This window comes from Sorghum bicolor, chromosome 10, assembly GCF_000003195.3.
Source record: "Sorghum bicolor cultivar BTx623 chromosome 10, Sorghum_bicolor_NCBIv3, whole genome shotgun sequence".
NCBI lineage: Eukaryota > Viridiplantae > Streptophyta > Magnoliopsida > Poales > Poaceae > Sorghum > Sorghum bicolor.
This window is the reverse complement of record NC_012879.2, coordinates 60,864,067-60,884,906: the sequence shown is the minus strand read 5'-3', so window position 1 is coordinate 60,884,906 and position 20,840 is coordinate 60,864,067. Positions and strand designations below refer to the sequence as shown.

The 20,840-nt window shown below is 42.6% G+C and overlaps 2 protein-coding genes across 5 annotated transcripts; one reads left to right on the top strand and one right to left on the bottom strand.

The window, feature by feature from the left end:
* On the top strand, nucleotides 7,307-10,477 carry LOC110431210. Of its 4 annotated transcripts, none has more exons than XM_021449955.1 (7): nucleotides 7,339-7,669; nucleotides 7,774-8,334; nucleotides 8,405-8,515; nucleotides 8,650-8,761; nucleotides 8,848-8,909; nucleotides 9,045-9,398; nucleotides 9,496-10,477. In XM_021449955.1, exons 2-7 carry the CDS (start codon nucleotides 8,332-8,334, stop codon nucleotides 10,135-10,137), a joined length of 1,284 nt encoding a protein of 427 aa, XP_021305630.1. In that variant the 5' UTR covers nucleotides 7,339-7,669; nucleotides 7,774-8,331; the 3' UTR covers nucleotides 10,138-10,477. The 4 variants fall into 4 exon arrangements, with proteins under 4 accessions (XP_021305632.1, XP_021305630.1, XP_021305629.1 ...); XM_021449954.1 differs by having other exon boundaries at nucleotides 8,405-8,546; XM_021449957.1 differs by lacking the exon at nucleotides 7,774-8,334 and having other exon boundaries at nucleotides 7,307-7,669; nucleotides 9,496-10,448.
* LOC8066385 lies at nucleotides 10,567-20,740 on the bottom strand. Its single transcript, XM_021449939.1, has 6 exons — nucleotides 20,264-20,740; nucleotides 19,531-20,237; nucleotides 15,136-15,837; nucleotides 14,432-15,031; nucleotides 13,686-14,327; nucleotides 10,567-13,096 (listed from the first exon to the last, which is right to left on the bottom strand). Exons 1-6 carry the CDS (start codon nucleotides 20,733-20,735, stop codon nucleotides 11,255-11,257), a joined length of 4,965 nt encoding a protein of 1,654 aa, XP_021305614.1. The 5' UTR covers nucleotides 20,736-20,740; the 3' UTR covers nucleotides 10,567-11,254.

Here is a 20,840-nt window from a genome sequence, read left to right as displayed (position 1 = left end):
TCCAATTAATAGTGCGTACCCGTTATGTTTAACAGTAATGGATCCAATGAACAGTACACATCTGTTAGTATTTTCTAATGGATCCTAACCGGATCCTAGCTAGTATATATAATATATCTGTGGTGGCAGTTAGCTCGATCCAGGAGTATCTTTTTTGTGGTGGAGATGCCTCGTGACATTTCCTGGCACTCAACCTCATTCTCAATGCATCCAGGTATGCATGTCGGTACTATCAGGCAGCCACTAACCTAATCATGTGACTATCAGGCAGCCACTAACCTAATCATGTGACCTATGAATTGGGTCCAGTCTACTTCAGATAGATTCAAGTTTCGTTAGTAAGGCTTTGTTGAGATCAAAAAGTTTTTAGATTTTGATGTTGTAGCATTTTTGTTTTTATTTGATAAATATTATTCAATCATGAAGTAACTAGTTTTAAAGATTCACCTCACGATTTACAGGCAAACTGTGTAATTAGTTTTTATTTTTATATATATTTAATGCTACATGCATGTGCCACAAGATTCGATGTGACAGAAAATCTTAAAATTTTTTGGATTTTGGGTGAACTAAACAAGGCCTAAGAATCTTTCTACTCCTACTCCAACTGGTCATTAAATAAACGCAAGCAGATAATTACGCACCTATAAGCTCTGTGTACTTTATTGCATACAGTAGTATATTTGTTCATAAAGTAGAATTATAACAACACATGCATGAGTGCTAGAATTACTCTTTTTTTTGGTTCCCACGACGGAGGGAGCAGGGAGTATACAGAGAGATGGAACGGTCCGGGCTAACAAAATATTTGCTCCGTATCAGAGTACAAACATTTACAAAAGGTGTTTAAAAACAAAACATTTACAAAAGCTGATATATGGTGAGCATTTTGCTAGGACAGCTTTGATCTCTTATCTGTGGTGACACCTTTTCTAAAACATAACTTTGATTTCTTATTTTTATATTTAAAAAAAGATAATATATGTATACTTTTATAATTTAGGAAAATATTTAAGATAAATTTATTCATATAATTCGTAAGCTCAAAATTTTAAAAGTTACTGATGATTTATATTCTTAATGTTTAATCCAAACCTTGTCTCAATATAAGCTCGACAGAACTCCTGCCTACCGTTTTAAAAAAAAAAATCCAATCCTTTTTCAAAAGGACTTTTAAATCAAAGGTAGGGGGATCTTTCTTTTGAGCGATTTGTAGTGGGGCCACGTACGTACGTGGAGGAGGTGAGGTGGCGGAAAAGGGCGCGGGACCAACTGTTGCTGTGCTGTGCTGTGCTGTGTGTGGTTTGGTGAAGATTCGTCTCGTCAATTCCGACCAAACTATGCAATTAGCTTTTATTTTTGTTTATATTTAATACTCCATGCATACGTCTAAAGATTCGATGTGACGGAGAATTTTAAAAATTTTGGGTTTTTAGGTGGAAGTAAACGAGACCCAATTTGATACTCCTCCTACTACTACTTTAATTAATAAAGGTGCTTGATATTTTTGCACTACGTATTTCCTTTCCAAGGAAGTGGAAACATCAAACATGTCCGGTACCCAATGCAACTCCACTCTTGAGGCGAGTTCGTGACCGTGGCAGACCGTCACCATCACGGTTCCACAACTCCTCCCTGTACGGCAGCAGCCTCACCAGCGGTGAGAAAAGAGCAGAGGGATCCTACATACATTATCTAGTTTATTATTCATAGTAGTTATGAAAAAAAAATTGCCGATCATTGCAGGATCTTGTTTCTTTTCTTCTAGTGCTTTTTTTTTTGCAAATACTCCTATCTAGGCATTAAAACAAGAGTCCTTCACATCGGGCTTATTTGTTGGGTTGATGCGATTGGTGTGGATGGTCGTGTTTCCCATATGTATCTTTGTGCCACCGGTTCACTGGATTTTTATCTCACAATGGTTGCAAACTCATCAGGATCATGCGCTGCTTTGGGCCTGATGCTGTGGATAATTTGAGAGTGGTCTTTGATGTCGGTGCGCTCCAACATTATCAGCAACATGGATTGGAGGTGAAGAATATATTTTTAAGAGGCTCCAGATTTACTCTAGTATATTATTTTTATTGTTCAAAACAACCATATATATAATGAAATACTTTTTTTGGTGGTGAAATTCTCCCCTTTCCATTTTTATCACTAGATCGAGCTTATGTTTAGTTTCTTTCAATTTTTTTAGAATGCTCTAATTCGTACAAATTGTTGAAAACATTCTTTTGTTTGAATGGCCCTTATAGGAATTGGATATGTATTTTTCCTCTATATTTCAAATGGACCTAGAATGCTTTTGTTTCCCAAGGTGACGTCTAACAAGATTAGACCTTCTTGTTGCATTGGTACTTAATTTAGAGAATTATTGAGTTATTTTATCTTCATGTATAGGATTCATAGTCACCATTAGCTTGAAACTCCAGTTCTTCATATGCAATAGATATATCTAAATGACCGACTAGATAGACTATAAGTGCAATTCCATTTGTATATGCTCGGTCCATTTGTTTAATATAGGGTTTCTAAAAAGAGCATCTTATGGATTTTTAGATTGTGAAAAGCTGAAGGTTCCAAACCAATCACTGTTTGACAGCTAGAATTTATCTTATTATGGCTCTGCCTTGTCATCCTTTTTTTGAGAACATGCTTTGAGATTCCTTAGTATGTGTTTCATTAAGAAGAATGGAGTCACAGACTCAACTATGAGGGGGACCTCATAGCGCAGGCTATGAACCCCCGACAGTGGTAGATAACTTAAAACAAACAACAAGGAAAAGCAGCGGGCGTGATCCCTCAGCTACAATACCCAAGAAAACTAGCTGATCCTGTGAAAATAGAAGACATCGACACAAACAATTGCCTAAAGAAAAATCAAAATCATGGTGGCAAAGCATCCACCCAATTAAGGCAACACAGTTGGCAGCAAAGCATCTGCTAGAGGGAGACCCATACAACCTCGGCGACAAAGCATCCGCCATAGGAACTAATGCGATCTCAACAGCAAATTAATCCACTAACACCAAAGTGATGCTAGGGCAAAGCATCCGCCACAAAAGCTGAACTACAATGGCGACAAAGCATCTGCCATAGGAGAGGCCTAGAAAACCTCGGGGCAAATCATATGCCATGGGAACTAACATGATGTCGATAGCAAAACATCCATAAAGAGTGAGCAAAACAAACGACGACAAAAACATCTACCAAGATGACCCCAATGATGCTATGGTAGACAACCATTACAAAGGATGAACGAGAAGCACATAAGCACAACAAGGAACTCCGATATGGACTGGCGACACGACAAGGAATGAATGGCAACGATCCCCACAGGAAGACGATAGCATGCCCACATGAGAGATTCTTCAGTGACGCCACCAAGGAGGGACATGATGTCTGGGATTGCCATCACCATTGGCGTTGACTAGTAGCCGAGCAAGGCTTTCATCTAGAACTACCACTGTATTGAGGTCTCGCCCAAGCCTTTACAAGCACCTACGAGGCTGGACCCTAGGCCCAGATGCAGGAACCTGATAGGTTGGAAAGCTCCCAAAGGGAGGGTCCACGTAGACATATGTGCAGGTAGGCACTATGCGTCGAAGGGGTTCTAAGCTATAGATGTGTCCTCGTCCTCGTGCTAGCCCCCTGATCCATTGGAATCTAGGCAGTTCGAAGTGCGGTGGCGCCCCTTAGCCACCTGACCTACCACAGTGTGGTAGGCGAAGGGGGAGCGACCTCTCAGTGACTTTGGGGCCTATTGCGCTATCCAAAGATGAGAATCACCAGGGCTCGATGCTAGATATCGAATCTAGCATGGAGGGTGAGGATCTAAAGCCTCATTAGAGGGGCGGCCTAGACGCCCTAGGCGATGGTTGCCGAGAGCCCCTCGAGTCACCATGGAGATGATGTGGGGCTTCTTAATTTGCTTGCTCTTGCTTGATGCCTTCCCATCATATCACTTACTCCCTCCGTCCCATAATAAGTGCACTCATAGAGTTTAAATTTTTTTCCTAAAATAAGTGTACATCTACATATAAGACAATATGACTCTATTTGTCTTTTTCTATTTTCTCTCTTCTCAAAGTGCAATCATTGCATCTTTTTAGGGTTATATTTATAATTTTCCACTAGCATTGTTATTTTCACCATAGTTCTACTAGAAGTGCACTTATTTTGAGACGGAGGAAATATGTGTCGCTAGATCTATTTATAGACCATTCTAGCCATTCTAAGCTGCTAAAAAGGATCCATACATCACTTTTTGATCTAGAACCTAGAGTAAACCTGACCCAACATAAGAAAACCCAAAAAATAGCACAATTCACCTTGTCGTGTCTGCCATCTAGTGGGTGGCATGGGGAAAAACAAGTTTGACATAGTAGGTAAAATATTCAGTGCAAACTATGGGTGTGTTTGGTTGGGCTGTGACTTTTGAAAAAGCTACTGTGAGCTTTGAGCTTTTGAAAAGCTGCTGTGGGATGTGGGCTTTGAGAAACCCAAAAGTCATTTGGTTGGTCACTCGTGGCTTTTTGGAAAAAAAAACTGAACGGATCCCAAAAGTCAGTGAAAGCAGGAGGTGAGGTGCTTTTGGATTTGTACTACGAGAAAAGCTGCTTTTGGGCAAAAGCACTTGTGGCTTTTGGACCCTTTGGTTGGCTTTTGGCTTTTACAAAAGCAAAAGCAGGTTCAAAAGCCCAACCAAAGGAACCCTATATCTCCGGTGCAATAGTAAAAACGCTTTGCAAAAGCATACTTAAGTGTTTTAAAAAAATAAAACTATGCATACCAATAGTGCATCTGTAGACGAGCATTGTTATAAAATTTGAGATTCAAACTCATTTAGCAAAAATTTATATGAAAATAATAAATTTTATTTGCATATTGCACTAGAGGATAAAAATCATGGAATTTTGTCCTCTAGCATGCAAATAAAATTTGCTATTTTTATATGAATTTTGGTAATGCGAGTTTGAATCTCAAATTTTGTGACAATGAACATCTAGAGATGCACTATTGATGTGCATAGTTTCAATTTTTTTTTGAAAACTCCTAAGTATGTTTTTAATGGGGTTTTCATGGATTGCACCGAAGATGTGATTTATACTAAATATTTTGCCAACATAGTAACTAGTAAATTAATGTGTGCGCCACCTATATCCTCCCTGCATTCTAAAATAGTAAGATATTTTTTTTTAACTTTTCTAGATATATTATTTTTATTATGTATTTAGACAGACACACAATATCTAAATGTATAATAAAAATTATTATTGTATAGTAATAAAACTTGGGTTCTGCATGTTCGTTCCCAATAGGATTCTAGGATAGTAAAATCTCAAACTGAACTGAACAACGCTTTTATTTAAATATAGCTGGATCATGCACCTACCAAGCCTAGTGACGTGTATACGTGTGTGTGCCTTTGAAACCAATCCTCCGGTGTGGGGTTGGATATTCTTGATTATCCCCTGGACTAATGGACCACACTCTATGTACACTCATTTTCTTGTTTTTTGTGTACGTCAAAAACTTCCAGACAGGATGGAGTTTTTTTTTTCCTGTTTATGTGAACTGCGGTTTGCAACCTGTCGTGCTTGCGTCCACAAATTTGTCAGCAAAATCTCTGGTGCAAGTGCGTCACGAGCGAGGTGGCTATCATGCATAGTAGTACATGTTTCGGATAAATGGTCCAAGATATCCCGAGCAGCTGATAAATCGGACACTGCAATTCTAGTCAGATTTTGGTTGCATTAAGGTCAGTTTGCACAATGTTTCTTTTCATTTGGTTGATAAGGAATGGTACTAGAAAATATTGTTCGCTGATTGTTGTGAGAGAAAAATATTGCTGACTGATAAGGTCAAGTGAACAGACTTTGCCGAAATCACGAAAGAATTTCACAAGAATCAGTTGTCACCCATTCCAATAGACCTTTACTAGAATGGCACACATCATTATCTCTAATAAGCATATATATATATATATATATATATCTGTATGGCTTTAGTTGTATTGTTGCTTGACCCATTGAAGTCGTTATTGCTCAGTTATATTATATGGTCCAGTCCAGATTTATCTACTTCTCGCATCTCAAATAAATCAACTATTATACCTAATAATTAATCACTCTCTTGCCTGATTTGGTTTTGAAGAAAAAAAAATATATTCATATGGCTTGAGTGAAAAAAGAAGAATTAAAGGGAACGAAGAGTTTGCTATGCTACAGTGGATGGCAGCTCCATTTGATAAATGGGCTAATTATTAATGGAGATTAGCTCACATCACTCTGAAAGCTAGTAAAGAAAAGAGAGACAGCCAGACAGGCTTGCTTGCTAGTACTACTACCAGTAGTATGGAGTAATAAAAAGAAAAAGAAAAAAAAGGCACAAAAGAGGGGTGGGGGAAAACAACATGTGGCCAGGGATGCTTTGGCAGCGTAACGTAACACAAGGTCAAGGTGGGTGGTGTGGTGTGGTGTGGTGTGGGCCCCGCCGCCCCTCCCGCGCAGATCTTTCTGGCCGATTGATTGGGTGGCGGGGTGGACACGTGTCGACCGGTGGCGTGACGTGGCCGCGAAAAAGGCGGACGGAGATACTTGTGGCCACGCTTTTGCCGCCACGGATATTCGCTTTTTCTTTTCCATTCCATTCTCTGCACACGTACTATTGTATTTTTTCCCCTAAGAAGACTAGTAGAAATGCAAATATAAAATGCTCTTGAGAGAATTTCTTGTGGCCACAAGTAGGAACGTGGCTGGACAAGCGGGAAGGGCCACTCACTCACTCGTGCTTTGTTTCTTTTTTTTTCCTTGTCTAATAATGATAATAATAACTTGGGTAAGGTTTATCCAAAAAAATATTATAATGTACTCCTATATATATATATATATAGAATGTCTATATTTATACTGATTTGATCTGAAGAAATTTATTTTAAATTTTTCGGTAGTAAATCACCACTGTGTTGCATTTTTTAAGGAAATGGATTAATTAATTTCGCTGTAATTTCTCATGCTAATAAACCGTATTACTATTATTAGAAGAAGAAGAAGAGGTGAGAATGAGATAACCAACCACCCTCCGGAAGTCCGGATATGGGAAGAAGGGACCCACGGAGGGGGCCAGAGCGGAAAATATCCGGAGAGAGCCGAGGTGGGCCCTTCCCCTCCTGGAGCCTCCCCAGCCACTAGATCCCTGGGCCTTCTGGAAAATTCCGGTCCTGACAAGTGGGTCCCGCGCCCGACGTGGCCCGCCTCCCCTCCCCTCCCCTCCCCTCCCCTCCCCTGTCCCGCCCCCACCCAAAAATCTCATTCCATTCCTCCCCTCTCTCTCTCTCTCTCTCTCGCCATTTCCGTTCCCATTTCCTTCCGCTTTCCTTGCTGGTGAGGCTCCTCCGGTTCCTCTCCGCCGCGTCTTCCTCCCTGCGCCGGCCGACTTTTCCATTTCTCCCCCTTTTCCTGCTGAGTTTGTTTTCTGGCTGGCCAAGAGGCGATTTTTAGTGCCTCCTTGGCGATCCCGGCCGCGAATTTCCACGACCTCGACCTCCGGTTTCTGTTGCGCCCGCGCTGGGCTCTCCTCCGTGCGCACGAGCCTGCCAAGGGGAAGCAAGGGTAACCGGAGATTTGAGCTCCGGGCCCGCCTCATGGCGTCCATGGCGCAGGTCCAGGTGAACATCTTTCTGCCTTTCCCCCACTTGGCCTGATTCTTTCCTGTCGGTGTTGGCAACTTCGCTAGAACTGTGTGTAAATCTCCTTTCCTTTTTTTTTTCAGCGTGGTGAATGAACAAATAGGAGCGGTGCTTTTTTTTGGGAGGGGGGCGATTGGGTTTCAGATTTCCTTTCTAAATAAATGTTTCCCATGTGGATTTTTGGAAAAAAAAAATTGTTTTTTAATGTCAGTATTTTATCGCCCTCTTAAAAAAATGTGCTGTTTCTAGATGCTTCTCCTTCGGGTTTGGGTTCCACGCCAATCATGGTATCCGTAGAGGGTTCTAGAACGAGATGGCCAATACTAGCATACTACATTGATTAAAGATATCTGGCACACAGGTATAGGTGCCTAATTCGGAAAAATAATAATAATGGGTGTTTACCACTTATGGTAGTTTGTTGTACCCATTTCCCTTTTTTACTATGGTAACTTATCTTCCATTTAATCCATCAGTGAGTCATTATAAACCAATAGACAAGTCTAGCTTCAACAGTTTCCCACCCATGACCCATCCTATCCTATCCTATTGTTACCAGTTTACCACCTCTTTTACATGTCTCAACTCTTAAGTCGGTGTCATTTGAGGGATCAGAAGCACTCAAATCTGGACGTTTTTGCATGGTAAAATCTAGCGTGACTTTGACTTGTTGTAAGACAAGCACTAATATTTGTTTCCTGTTGTTCCCTGTAGGAAAGAGGTGGTTTGCCAATTGACAAAAGGCTGCCGCCGGATGCTGTCCAATCTCCCCTGGTGGATGATGCAATGCAACCCAAGGAGGGGACGGATGGGTACCCTGTCAAGGTACCCATTTCTTGTCCCACTTTTCACATCAGTATGCAAATGCTAGTTGGTTCTTTTCTGTGTGAGCGCGGGCTATCCTATAGCACTGTCACCAATTCACCATGCCTGATGAACACCTGCCTTGATTCAAATAGGCTCGGAAGCCTTACACGATCACGAAACAGCGAGAGAAGTGGACAGAAGAAGAGCATGGGAAGTTCCTGGAGGCACTGAAGCTTTATGGTCGGTCTTGGCGCCAGATACAAGGTGCGTGCAGACTTCATATGTGACCTTAACATTATAGCCCATTGGTGATTATAATTTTCTGATTTGTCCGAACTGTCATTTATTAGAACACATTGGCACAAAGACTGCTGTCCAGATTCGGAGCCATGCTCAGAAGTTTTTCTCCAAGGTGCTTAACCCTCATGTGCCCTTGTTTAATTAGTATACCATTTACATGTGCTTGTACAGTGAGATTTTCTAGCAGCTAACTCTGAACTACTGATTCCTCTCTCCTATTTCTCATGCTAAGTTGCTAACTGTGCAGGTGGTGCGTGAACCTGGGGCAAGTAATGCAATTGAGATCCCACCCCCTAGGCCAAAGAGAAAACCACTGCACCCATACCCTCGCAAGTGTGCTGACTCCACCATTGCAAATCGTCCAATTGGCGAACCGAAGAATGCTCCTATTTCATCATCATCTGGTTCTGATCAAGAGAATGGTTCGCCTGTGTCGGTGTTATCTGCAATGCAATCAGATGCTTTTGGATCATCAGTATCAAACCCGTCAACGGGGTGTACATCCCCTGCGTCATCGGATGAGGGGGATAATGTCGCTGAGGTAGTGAATGGGGAGGAAACTATACCCACTCAGCAAATAGAAGATGATCAATGCCGTCAGGTAAAGAGGACATTTATCACATTGATAATCTTTTCAAATGGGCTAATCTGACAAGTGAGCATGTTTGCTTATGTGGTCTGGTATGTTTTGATTACAGGAATTAAAGCAGGACAACAGTGACGGTGAGTTGTCTGAAGAAGATTCATCACGAGTCCAAGAAACCAGTTTGAAGCTTTTTGGGAAGACAGTTATCATCCCAGACCCAAAGAAAGTTTGTTCCTCGGATGGGGCAGCTGGAGCTGGAGAGAAAGACTCTCATTCTTCTACACAAGAAATGCTGCAAGCATCCTTGGTCGGAGGTGTTGCAGCAGTCGGAGGTGTGGCAGCATACCCTTCCCATAATGGATGGATTCTTCCATTCCAATCTTTCCCTGTTCATATGTATGAGTCGGGGGATGCTAGGATTTCCCCTCTTCATATATGGTGGCCTTACTATGGTTTCCCGGCCAACCATCCAAGAGGGTTTGGTACAGGGCTGCATAACGAAGGTGCCAGTGAGAGTGATACCAGCAAAAGCCCATCAGTTGAATCTAGTTCAGATTGCGTGGGCAATGCTCATACAACCACCCCTACCAACTGCAAAGTTGTCAAGGAGTCACTTGGGCCAGTTGAGTCAGGTCCAAGTGTTGAGCTGAAACCCAGCGTGAATTCGGCCTTCGTAAGAGTGAAGCCGAGCAGCGGCAGCAGAGACCAACCGATAAGGGGATTCATGCCATACAAAAGATGTAAAGTCGAATAACCCAACCAGATATTTGTCTACAGCTAATTTGACTGAAGATTGATTGATCTTGAACAGTAGAGACTCAAGTGGCACACAGCCCCTGTTCCAGTGTGCCTGCCATTTTTTGCCTGCAAAAGAGGTACCGAGATTGGCAAGTGTATGTGTAACATTATTTTTCATGCTTGCAGCGCAATGTAAGATTCTGCAAGCTTGTTGCTGTTACCTAGTGTAGACTGGACAGATATTATTGTGCAGGGATGCCGATCTCTGGCCTGTTATGTTGTTGTATAAGGAAACCAGATTTTGTTGAACTCTCCTGTTCAAAGTTATTAATTCCTAATGGAAACTGATTTATGAATGAACTTGGTAATGCTGTCTGCTTTTTTGGACGAGTTACACTGTGTCTGTACGATCAGTTTGGTATTGAACACTGGTTTGGTCATTCAGAGCAAACTTGGGTGCGGGGGGCCGCATTAACCCCACGCCTGGGTGTGCTATTGTGTGTGTGTTTTTTAGCTTAGATTAGATTCCGAATTCCATTAGACCATAGATACAACAGAATCGCTCGCCACCAGTCCTTGTTGACTCCTGGCGTGCTATCCCACATCAGAGCAGAATTTTCAGCACAATTACAACCAGTTCCTGCTAGGGCATGAGCTACTTTATTACAATCTTGGGGGCAGAAATACGGTTTTTCATAAACTCATCAGTCCGTGTTTGATCGACAAAAGCAATTTCCTCTGGTTTTCTCCTGCGTTCACCTTGTCTAACACACCACCAGTGCCAAAGAAGGTTTGTGCTGAGTAGTTGCTCCCTCTCTTTGGTGCCCCAGATGAGTTCCAACTTCCAAGAGGGTACTGCTGGAGTAGAAGCACAGTGCATGAATGAGTTGAGAAGGAGGTGAAAGATTTCTAGTCACACCATCTGGCTTAACAAGGCAAGGCGGTGGTGAAACATCATCATATGCAGCACTTGTAGTCAGGGAACCAAATATAATACTACAATGTTACTAAAGCGTCTGATCGCGGAACGAAAACTAATAACACTATTTTTTATGAAGAAAGAAGCAGCAAGCAGAAAGCTTCTTGTACAAGTTGTTGGTTTGACAGAATTGGTTCAGTTATTTATTGATTTATCAGGACAGGAAAAACTTCAACACCGGTCTCTTCTGGTCCGGCCGCCGCAGCTCCATGTGGTCAATTTGTTGCTGCATGTATTGCCTGTGCGCGTCGGTGTGTCCCTTGAGCCACAATTCGTTGAGATTGTCCAGATTACTTAGCCCAGAAATGTGCAAGGATGACTGTGATCCCCCGGAGAAGTGGACCTTGAGCAACCCAACTCTCCACTCAAAAAGGCCCAGATCATCAAACTTTATATGTAACAATACGGAGCTGCACTGAATCTCCACAACCTGGGTGTCTCTCCAGCTGCGGCCAATGTGGAGGTCACCGCCTTGGATCGGCCTGATCCGAAGATGATGTATGAAAAATATCGTATCTGCATCTGCATCTTGATGACTAGGGTTTGGAAACTCCTCTGGCTTTGCTATAGTCATATCAAGCTTGAGCTTTCGCCTAAAGCCAAGCTGCCCGATCCTGATCCAGACTAGCTGGTTGATGTCATCCATGTTGCCATAATCCTTGTCGAGCTCCACTGACAGAGATTTGAGATGGACATGACCAGAAATGGCACAACACAACTCCTTGATGTTTCCCTTGTTGACGCCAGACACGCCGAGCTTGCGCAATTGCGTAAGCTTCTTGAGCTCCTGGAATATGGCCTTACTACCACATTGAGCATGACTGACCTTGACAACGCCAAGAGTATGCAAGACAGACAGATTTCCAATATCTGCAGGAAAGGTAACACCAGCTGCAGCAGGTCCATCGCCACGTCTGATAAACTTGGACAAGAAGCTGGATACCAAAGTACGTGGCCTGTTGTTGCCTTCTGCTGGTGTTGCTGATGATGACGATGATGCCCTGTCCTCACCGTCTGCGGCTGGCAGGAGATCTTCGCAGTCCCATACTTCAGTTGTGCCAGCACGAATGTACCGTAGCTTCTGTAGCTTGGTGATAACTGGTGGGAATGTTGCTATGGAAGTGTGTCTGATATCCAGGGTCTGCAGCTGCCTCAGACCACCCATTGAACTTGGCAGACTAGTAACCTCTGTACATCCCCGTAGGGACAGAAACTTGAGTCGAGTCAGTAGCTTGGCAATCTGCTCAAGGTCTTGATTAGTCACACCTTGAGCGTCCTCAAGATCCAGCACCCGAAGGAGTCTCATCCTATTCACATTCTTGCTGCTACAGATGAAGAATGACTCCCACTCCCCAAAAACAGTCAAGGACCGTAGCCGTGAAAAATCGATGCTCTCGTACACAATCCTGTCTCTTCTGTCCCAGCTGCTCCTTATGGTCAGGTGCTGTCCACCACGTGTCGAGTTGAGGCTGCAATGCCCCTCCAATGCAAACACAAGGTTGTCTTCCATTGGCCGTGAGATGATGTACTCATGGAAGAAGCCATTGATTTGATAAAACACCTTATTATTGCTTGTTGACTCCTGGACTATGCTCAAGCTAACGAGCTCAGAGACAAAATTTTCCCAGTTGTCTTCACAAGTTCTACCATCGGAAGTGTCCCTGCAGTAACCCTCTGCGATCCACCGCCACAGCAAACGCTGCCGCCTGATGTTCTTCTCTGCAGAAAAGATTGACAGGTAGAAGATACATGGCTTGAGTGAATCTGAGCAATCATCAAAGTATGACTTCATCCAAGAGAACAGAGGCCGGAGTTCTGGTTCCGTCTCCAGTGTGCCCATAAAGTTGTAGCTCAGATAATCCCACCACCATCTGCGTGATCTGAACCCTTCACCTACGACAGATATTACTTTGGGCAGCCCGCCACACTTGGGGACAATAATAGTTCTCAATAGTGCCATCTCTTCAGAAGTTAATCCCTTGTCTTCCGAAGCTATCTACATGCAATTTGTAAATCATCTACTTTGAGCATTAAAATTTGAACTTGAGCTGAAAGAAAGTTATATTTAAGACAAAAGTTGATTTCATAACCGATAGGAAATTCAAGGTTTAACTGCCAGGGTTATCACTTTAGGCAAAGTCTATTTTTTCCCTGAGAACTAATAATGGTCTAATGCAATGAGTCAAATCGTCACCTTAGATACAGCATTAAGTTTTGTTTCGGGAGGAAGTAATGCAATAATGAGCTAATGCAACAGCAGGGTTTATTTTAAACAACTACTAGGATATATGAAGATCTTTGGTTTTGTTTAACATATAGCAAGGGTGTCAAAATCTTTGGGGGCACATATGGAATCAATTAGACTGCATACAGAGTGAGCTGTGCATTGTCTTTCATAATGTTGGACAACAAGGATAATATGAGAGTTTGATGCTGAATATGTATTGTTAGTATGCATAATTAATTTTTTTGAACACAAACATGCATAAATAAATGAACAGAGATTAAAAATACTGCTCAATCAATGCTTAATTGCGGAGTACTATGCATGGAAAAAAAAATGGATCCGTATGTAAATAACACACCTTTTCCAAGAGACTTAGGGCCACATCAGCTTCGAGGCGTCTGATGTTTGTTACTCGGGACTTGTCATTTTCCACACAATGCATTGCAACTTTTTCTTCAATGGTGATGACAACAATAGTGCTTTTAATAGGCTTGGATAAGAAGGTGGCTTTGATCAAATCCCAGTCTTGCGTGGAGTGCAGGCCATCGATGACAACCAGGCATCTTATTTCTTGAAGAATCTTACAGCACTCTCGAATTGGGACTTGGCAGCCTTCTTCCACCATACTAACTGCTGCAATTTCCTTGGCTTGAGGATCATCAGAACAGAGATCGAGAAGTAAGTGCCAGGCAAATTCAGTCAAATTGAACTGACAACTCGGAGCGACGTCCACCCAACCAAATGCTTCGAATAAAGTATCACTGGATGAGTCGAACAATGATGTCTTAGGTCCTGCTGAATCAAGCATTTGGTTGTAATAAACTGTCCTGGCGACAGATGATTTGCCAACACCGGCAATCCCCCATACCGAGTTCACGCCATTATTTACGACGTCAAAGGCAAGGAACATCACCTCCATCTCACGCCCGACGGGTTTAAATTTCTCGCTCCATCTCAGTGCCTTTTGGCTTCTTTCCGTATAAAATATACAGTCGTATTCCTGCGAGTACTATAGAATTAGGGCCTGTGCATATTGTCTTTCATAATGTTGGACAACAAGGATAACATGCGAGTTTGATGCTGAATATGTATTACTAACCATACCTTTTTGTAAATATCTCCAAAACCCTGTTGGGTACCCAGCCGCAGCACCTTAGGGCTACAGTAAGTATTATCAATTAATAATGAACTAACGATGATAATGCTTTGAATATGCTCGGAGTCGGACAAGAAGGTGTCCTTGATGGAATCCCAGTCTTGTTCGGACCTCAGATCATTGATGACAACCAGACATTTTTCGTTACGAATAAACTCACAGCACTTTTCAATCGGGTCAATAATAGTGCCTTCCATCAGACCAACTGCTATAGCTTCCTTGGCTTGAGGATCATCAGAATAAAAATCTAGAAGTAAGCGCCAGGAGAAGTCCATCAAATCAAACGGTTTTCTTGGCACGTCCACCCAGCTACGCCATTTAATTTGTGGAAATGCAACATAGTAGGCATGTCTAAGGATACCTTGTAATAAATGGATATCCATTGCATCCTCACTCATTGTGAACACACCAAATTCCTCCTCGTCTTTTCCTTCATCTGGATTATTACCGCCAACATTTTTAAATTTATCGGTCCACTCTAGTGCATCTTTCCTTCTGTCATAGAACAAGCGACCCTTGATGCCTCTAATTCCATAGTGCCAAGAACCCTGCAAGCAATAAAATGCAAATTTCATACCCTTGATGATGAAGGGGTGTGGAAATTAAGCGAGGCATAACATATATATACTACTACTACTGTTAGTATTATTACCTTATTTACCAAGCTCGAAATGGATGTGTCCGCCATCAAATCTTTGACGTTGAACGCTTGATGTTTGTGATCCTTCACACAATATGTGGCCACGGTTTCTTCATTTGTGATGACAATGATACAAGCTTTAGCCGTAGTAGCCTTATTGGATGATAGTAACAAGGTACGTTCTATCTGGTCCCAGTCATCCCTGGACTGCAGACCGTTAATGACGATGAGGCAATCCTCTTCAAACAGAAACCTGCAACACCGCTGAATTAGGCCTGCCTCTGATCCCTTGCTACCAACCTCCATGATTTCATTGGCTCGAATGTCATCCGAATAAAAATTCAGAAATAAGCGTTGCGCAAAGACTTTGAAATCGAACGGGCTGGGTACATCAACCCAGCTGTGCCGCTCAAATTCCATGTCGCCCCAGCTGTGCCGCTCAAATTCCACACTGAGCAACCTGCCCAGCTCACGGTCCACATCCACTTTAACAAGTTTTCTCATCCTGTTTCTTATGCCCTTGCGCAACATACCGACGTGATCTGCTTCCTCAGCAGCATCAGAAACCCCTTCAAAATTTTTGAACCAGCCGTTTATTAAGCCCTTGTGCAATATATCGACGAGGTTTGATTTGTCATCATCATCAGGCCCCCACACGGATATCACCCCCCTGGTGTCGCAATTGGCGGTAAAATTCACCCATACCCCTTTCGTCTGCAAGCAAGAAACCGATTTGATAAGTTATATGCCATCCAGTTACATACAATACATAAATAGCTATCATGTTTGCCAGTAATTTTTTTTCTTGAATACGCAGGAGGTCTGCATATCATTGTATTAAGAAAAAAGAGTTTACAGTACAACAAACGCGCATCAAGCGCGCTAGGTAGTCAACAGCTGGACCGACCTAGCAGAAAGTTTCGTTGATCGATATTACATAAAAAGGGGTAACCAAAAAACGCTCGACGCCGCGTCCTACGAGTCTTTCCGGAAGAGCTCGCACGCGCGCCAGCTGAACGCTGGGAACAGCGCGTCCAGGCCCTCTATTCCGACTGCTCGTGGGCCGGATAGGCAAAGGTCTCTTGACAGGCGTCCTTTGCCGAGGTGGGGAGGCGATCAAGGTGGCTCCCACTCGACTCACACCTCGTCAAGAAACCTTACAAGGCGCCGAGCGGCCTCGCGTGACGTTGGTGCCTCGTCCCCAGTCACGACGCCGAGCTGGCCCTCGCGTGGAGACGCCAGCAGTGCCGACTCCAACGTCGATGGCTGTGGCGAGGCGACGGCCTCACCCAACATGGGCGTCGCGTCGTCGAGGCCAGACGTGGCTTGGTCTTCCATCAGACCGTCCATCGGCGGTGTAGAGTTCGCCATGGGTGCCGTCGTGACCACAACAACAGGCCCAGTCTGAGGAGGCACGGCCTACATAGGTGACGATGGAGGTGGATCCGCCGTGCCCGGAGCAGCTGTCGCCAAAGGAGCAACCTGAAGTGTGATGGCGAACTCTTCTAGCATTGGGTCAATCCACACGGGTGGCGCCGAGCTCTTGAACGGCTCCAACCCTGCGGGGGAGGTGGCGGTGGCGGCCGGTCGGCATCGTCACCGGCGGCGGTGCAGGAGCGAACAGGGAGTGGGCACAAGGGGAGAGGGAGGGGATGGCGGAGGAGATGGAGGGGGAGGGAGAGGCGGGGAGGGAGGACGCGGTGGCCGGCGGCGGCGCGGAGGCGCTCAGGGTCAAGGACGGGGTTCGGGGTTCCGATTCGGCCTAGGCCCTGTTTAGATGGCACATTAAATTTTTTGGATGTCACATCGAATGTGTCGGAAGAATGTCGGTAGAGGTTTTTTAAAATTAATAAAAAAATATATATAGCTCGTCTGAAAACTGCAAGATAAATCTATTAAGCATAATTAATCTGTCATTAGCACATGTGGGTTACAGTAGCACTTAAGGCTAATTATAAACTAACTAGGCTTAAAAGATTTATCTCGTGGTTTTTAACTAAACTGTGTAATTAATTTATTTTTTTATCTACATTTAGTGTTATATGCATGTGTCCAAAGATTCGATAGGATGGATGAAAAAATTTTGGGTGGGGGGCCCCTAGTATCCGCAGTTTACATAGGCCTTGTTTACTTCCACCCAAAATCTAAAAACTTTTTAAGATTTTCTGTCACATCGAATCTTTAGATATATGCATGGAGTATTAAATAAATAAAAATAAAAACTAATTGTACAGTTTGATCGAAATTTACGAGACAAATCTTTTGAGCGTAGTTAGTCCATAATTGGACAATAATTATCACAAAGAAACAAAAGTGCTACCGTGTCGCGAAAACATTTCGAGAAGGAACTAAACAAGGCCATATTCACTTGTGTCCTTGCCAGTAATTAAACCAATAAAATAATCTCGTGTCCACCCCCTGATGATGATGATCGGTCCCATTTGAAACAAAGAGTTTAACATTGAGATGATGTAAAAATTAACAAAACTAACAAACTTACCTGATCTATCCAATCAGCAATAAAAGTTAAACATCTTAAGCAAGGAAATAGTGTCTTACCCTCAGATAGCTAGGTTGTATTAACATCTTACGATGGAACAAAGAAATAGATAAAGAAATGGGGGGACAATCCATCAAACCCATTATTCCCTTTCAATGTATTGCTCTAGAATGCATGCCGTACACATTTTCAAATTTTGACAGGTTTATTTGAAAAGTCAATGATAATGTATTAGCTCATGCCCGTATATAGAAAACTTAACATTTCAGACATATTTTTTCCATCCCAGAATAAGTAATATTTTAGATTAGTCTTAAGTCAAACTATTCAAAGCTTGACAATAGTTATGACCGAATAGCTAGAGTATAAAAATACCTTTTATAGTAAGTCTAATAATACTTATTTGGTATCACAAGCACTACTACTTTTTTATATAATTTTTGGGGAAAAGTCTACGTACCCCCCTCCCCACCCACCCCAACTTCACCTCCTAAACTACAAAACTAGATTTTGTGAACTTTCCCAAAACCAAACAAATAAACTACCTCCCTCTCCAAGTGGTTTTGGATGGTGTTTTTGCTATAGTGGCGGTGGTTTTGTCTTTTTTACTTATTTATTTTTGCTGAATCTTTCAAAAATTATAGTAAATTATAAAAAAATCATAAAAAATAAAATTTAATTTCATTGGACTCCGCATGAGTATATCTACACATTGAGCATATAATATAGTATGCTTTAGTACAATTTTTTGTTGTAGCTTTATATCTATGTTTTTCGAGTAATTAATTAGAATAATTCATAGCTGCAGCTTCTACGGTCCAATTATGGTGAATTTTTTATGATAGGCGGGCTAATTATTGTATGCTTGAACTATAGTAAAAGTTCATACTCATTGGATTATGTATAACTTAGTTATAGATAAAGTATAGATTTAACAAGCATAAACCTAAATAAATTTATAACTAAATTATATATGTTCAATTAGTATGAAATTTTACTACAGTTTCAGCATACAATAATTAGCCCACCATAAAAAATTACCACAATTGGACTATAGAAGATGCAGCTATGAATTATTTCAATTATTTACAAAAAAAACATATATTTAAAGCTATAGCAAAAAATGTACTAAAGCAACCATATTTATATGTTTACTCTATAGATCTACTCATGTGAAGTCAAAAAGATTGAACTTTTTTCATTTTATATTTTTTCTATGATTTACTATGATTTTTCAAAGATTCAGTGGTGGAAATAAATAAAAAAGAAAAATACAAACCGCCATCATTGTGGCAAAACCACCATCCAAAACCGCATGAGGGGTTATTTGACCGGTTTTAGAAAGCTCAGGGGGTAGAAAATCCGATTTTATAGTTTAAGGGATGAAGTAGTCCGCCATAAATAGTTAGGGGTTATATAGACTTTTTTCATAAATTTAATCAAACTTGAAATGGTTTAATTTAGAACAAACCTAAAACATCACTTATTTTGGGACAGAGGGAATATCAAACTTGCTTTAACCATCAGAAAAAATAAAATAAGTAGATGAAACTCACATATTAAGAACTGTAACAGAAATATATTTTCAATTCATCACAACAAATTTTTGTTGGATTTAAATGTAAAAAACTACTCTAGCTTAGGATGAGCTTGTGAGGTCCTCCTCAACTCTAGGTATAGTGTCTAAAAAAGGACCGTCATATATATAAATGCAAGATGGCAAAAAGCATAGGATCGATCTGTAGATGTGACCACATGCCTTGTCCAAAGCAATACATGTGTTGAATAAAAAGAGTAGGTGTGCATATATGCGGAATACTATGTATGTAATTAAGGATATAGATTAGGGAGCTAGCTGTACTTATGACTAGCTATACATTGCTTCGGATCCGGAATTTGTGGTTTACCTTGTTTTTGAAGAAGGCACAAAGAAATTGGTTATCACCGGGGAACTTCCTGAGCTCCGAAACTTGGTATGGCTCTCCTGTGCACATAATAAGGGCAATCCCTAATTGTGGCGTCGACACGACTATCCGGCTACCGTTCTTACTGTCAGGCAGGTACATTCTGATCACATCCCACTCTTCCAATGTGAAAACATCTTCCAAGACAACCAGAAACCTTTGCACCATGAGCTTAGCTTTCATGAGCTGGTTGTCAGCTTCCATAACCTCTGCTGATTTCATCCTTGTCCAACTGAAATCCACACCTGTGTTTGCTTGGTGAGAGCTCACAGAGAATTGAGCCAGCAAGCTCTTCACAAACTCATCGTGGTTGAAAGGATGCCTCAGCTTCACCCAAGCACGGATTTTGAAATTTTCGCAGATTTTTGGGTCACGATAGGCCTTCCTGAAGATGGAGGCCGTCCCAAGAACAGCGGCACCACCTCCTCCTCCTCCTGTACTGCTGCTGCTTCCCCAAACGGAGATAACGCGAAGGTCATCATCATTTTCACCTTCAGGGGCGATCAGCAACTCTTGTTGGAGGTTACACATGTTGCTGCACCACTTGCCAGTAGCCTCCCACGCATCACGTAGGACGTAGAATGCTGCTGACGATTGATAGGTGGTGGCATTATCCGGCGGCTGCTGCTCTACGGCCGGTGTCGTCATGACAACAGTGACCGCAGGCTTCTGCGGCCTGTTGTCGTCGTCGTCGTCGGCAGCGGCGGCGGCTGAGGATCGATGTAACGAGTGTTCCTCTGGCTCACGTCCTCCACCCTGGCCTTGAGCTGCTTGATCTCAGCCACCGCCACATCTAGGGGCAGTGGCGAAGCGCCGCAGTTGAATGTGTGCCACACACGCCGCAGCCACCCCCAGTGTGGAGACTTGTTGTCAAGGTGAGCAACAAACTCGACGCAGTCCTCAACATCAAAGGCCAGGTTGCGAAGCTGCCTCACCCAGGCCAGCGACAACTCATCATTCCCACGGCCTACGTGCTCCCTGTTGGCGACATGGAGGAAGGACTGCATCATCTCGAACTCGCCAGTGATGAACACCAGGTCGTTCTGTACCTTCTCCTTGAGCTTCGCCTCCTCCTCTGCCGTCGACTTGATCAAGCTCAGCGTCCCCTCCACCGCCGTCTTGGTCAACCCAAGAGCGAACTCCGCCATGGTTGTTGCCTGCTGCCAAAAACATTTAACATCAATATGCATGTTTACTGTCTGTGGAAAATGAGAGAAAGATTAACTGAACCAAACAGATTCATCGCAGAACTT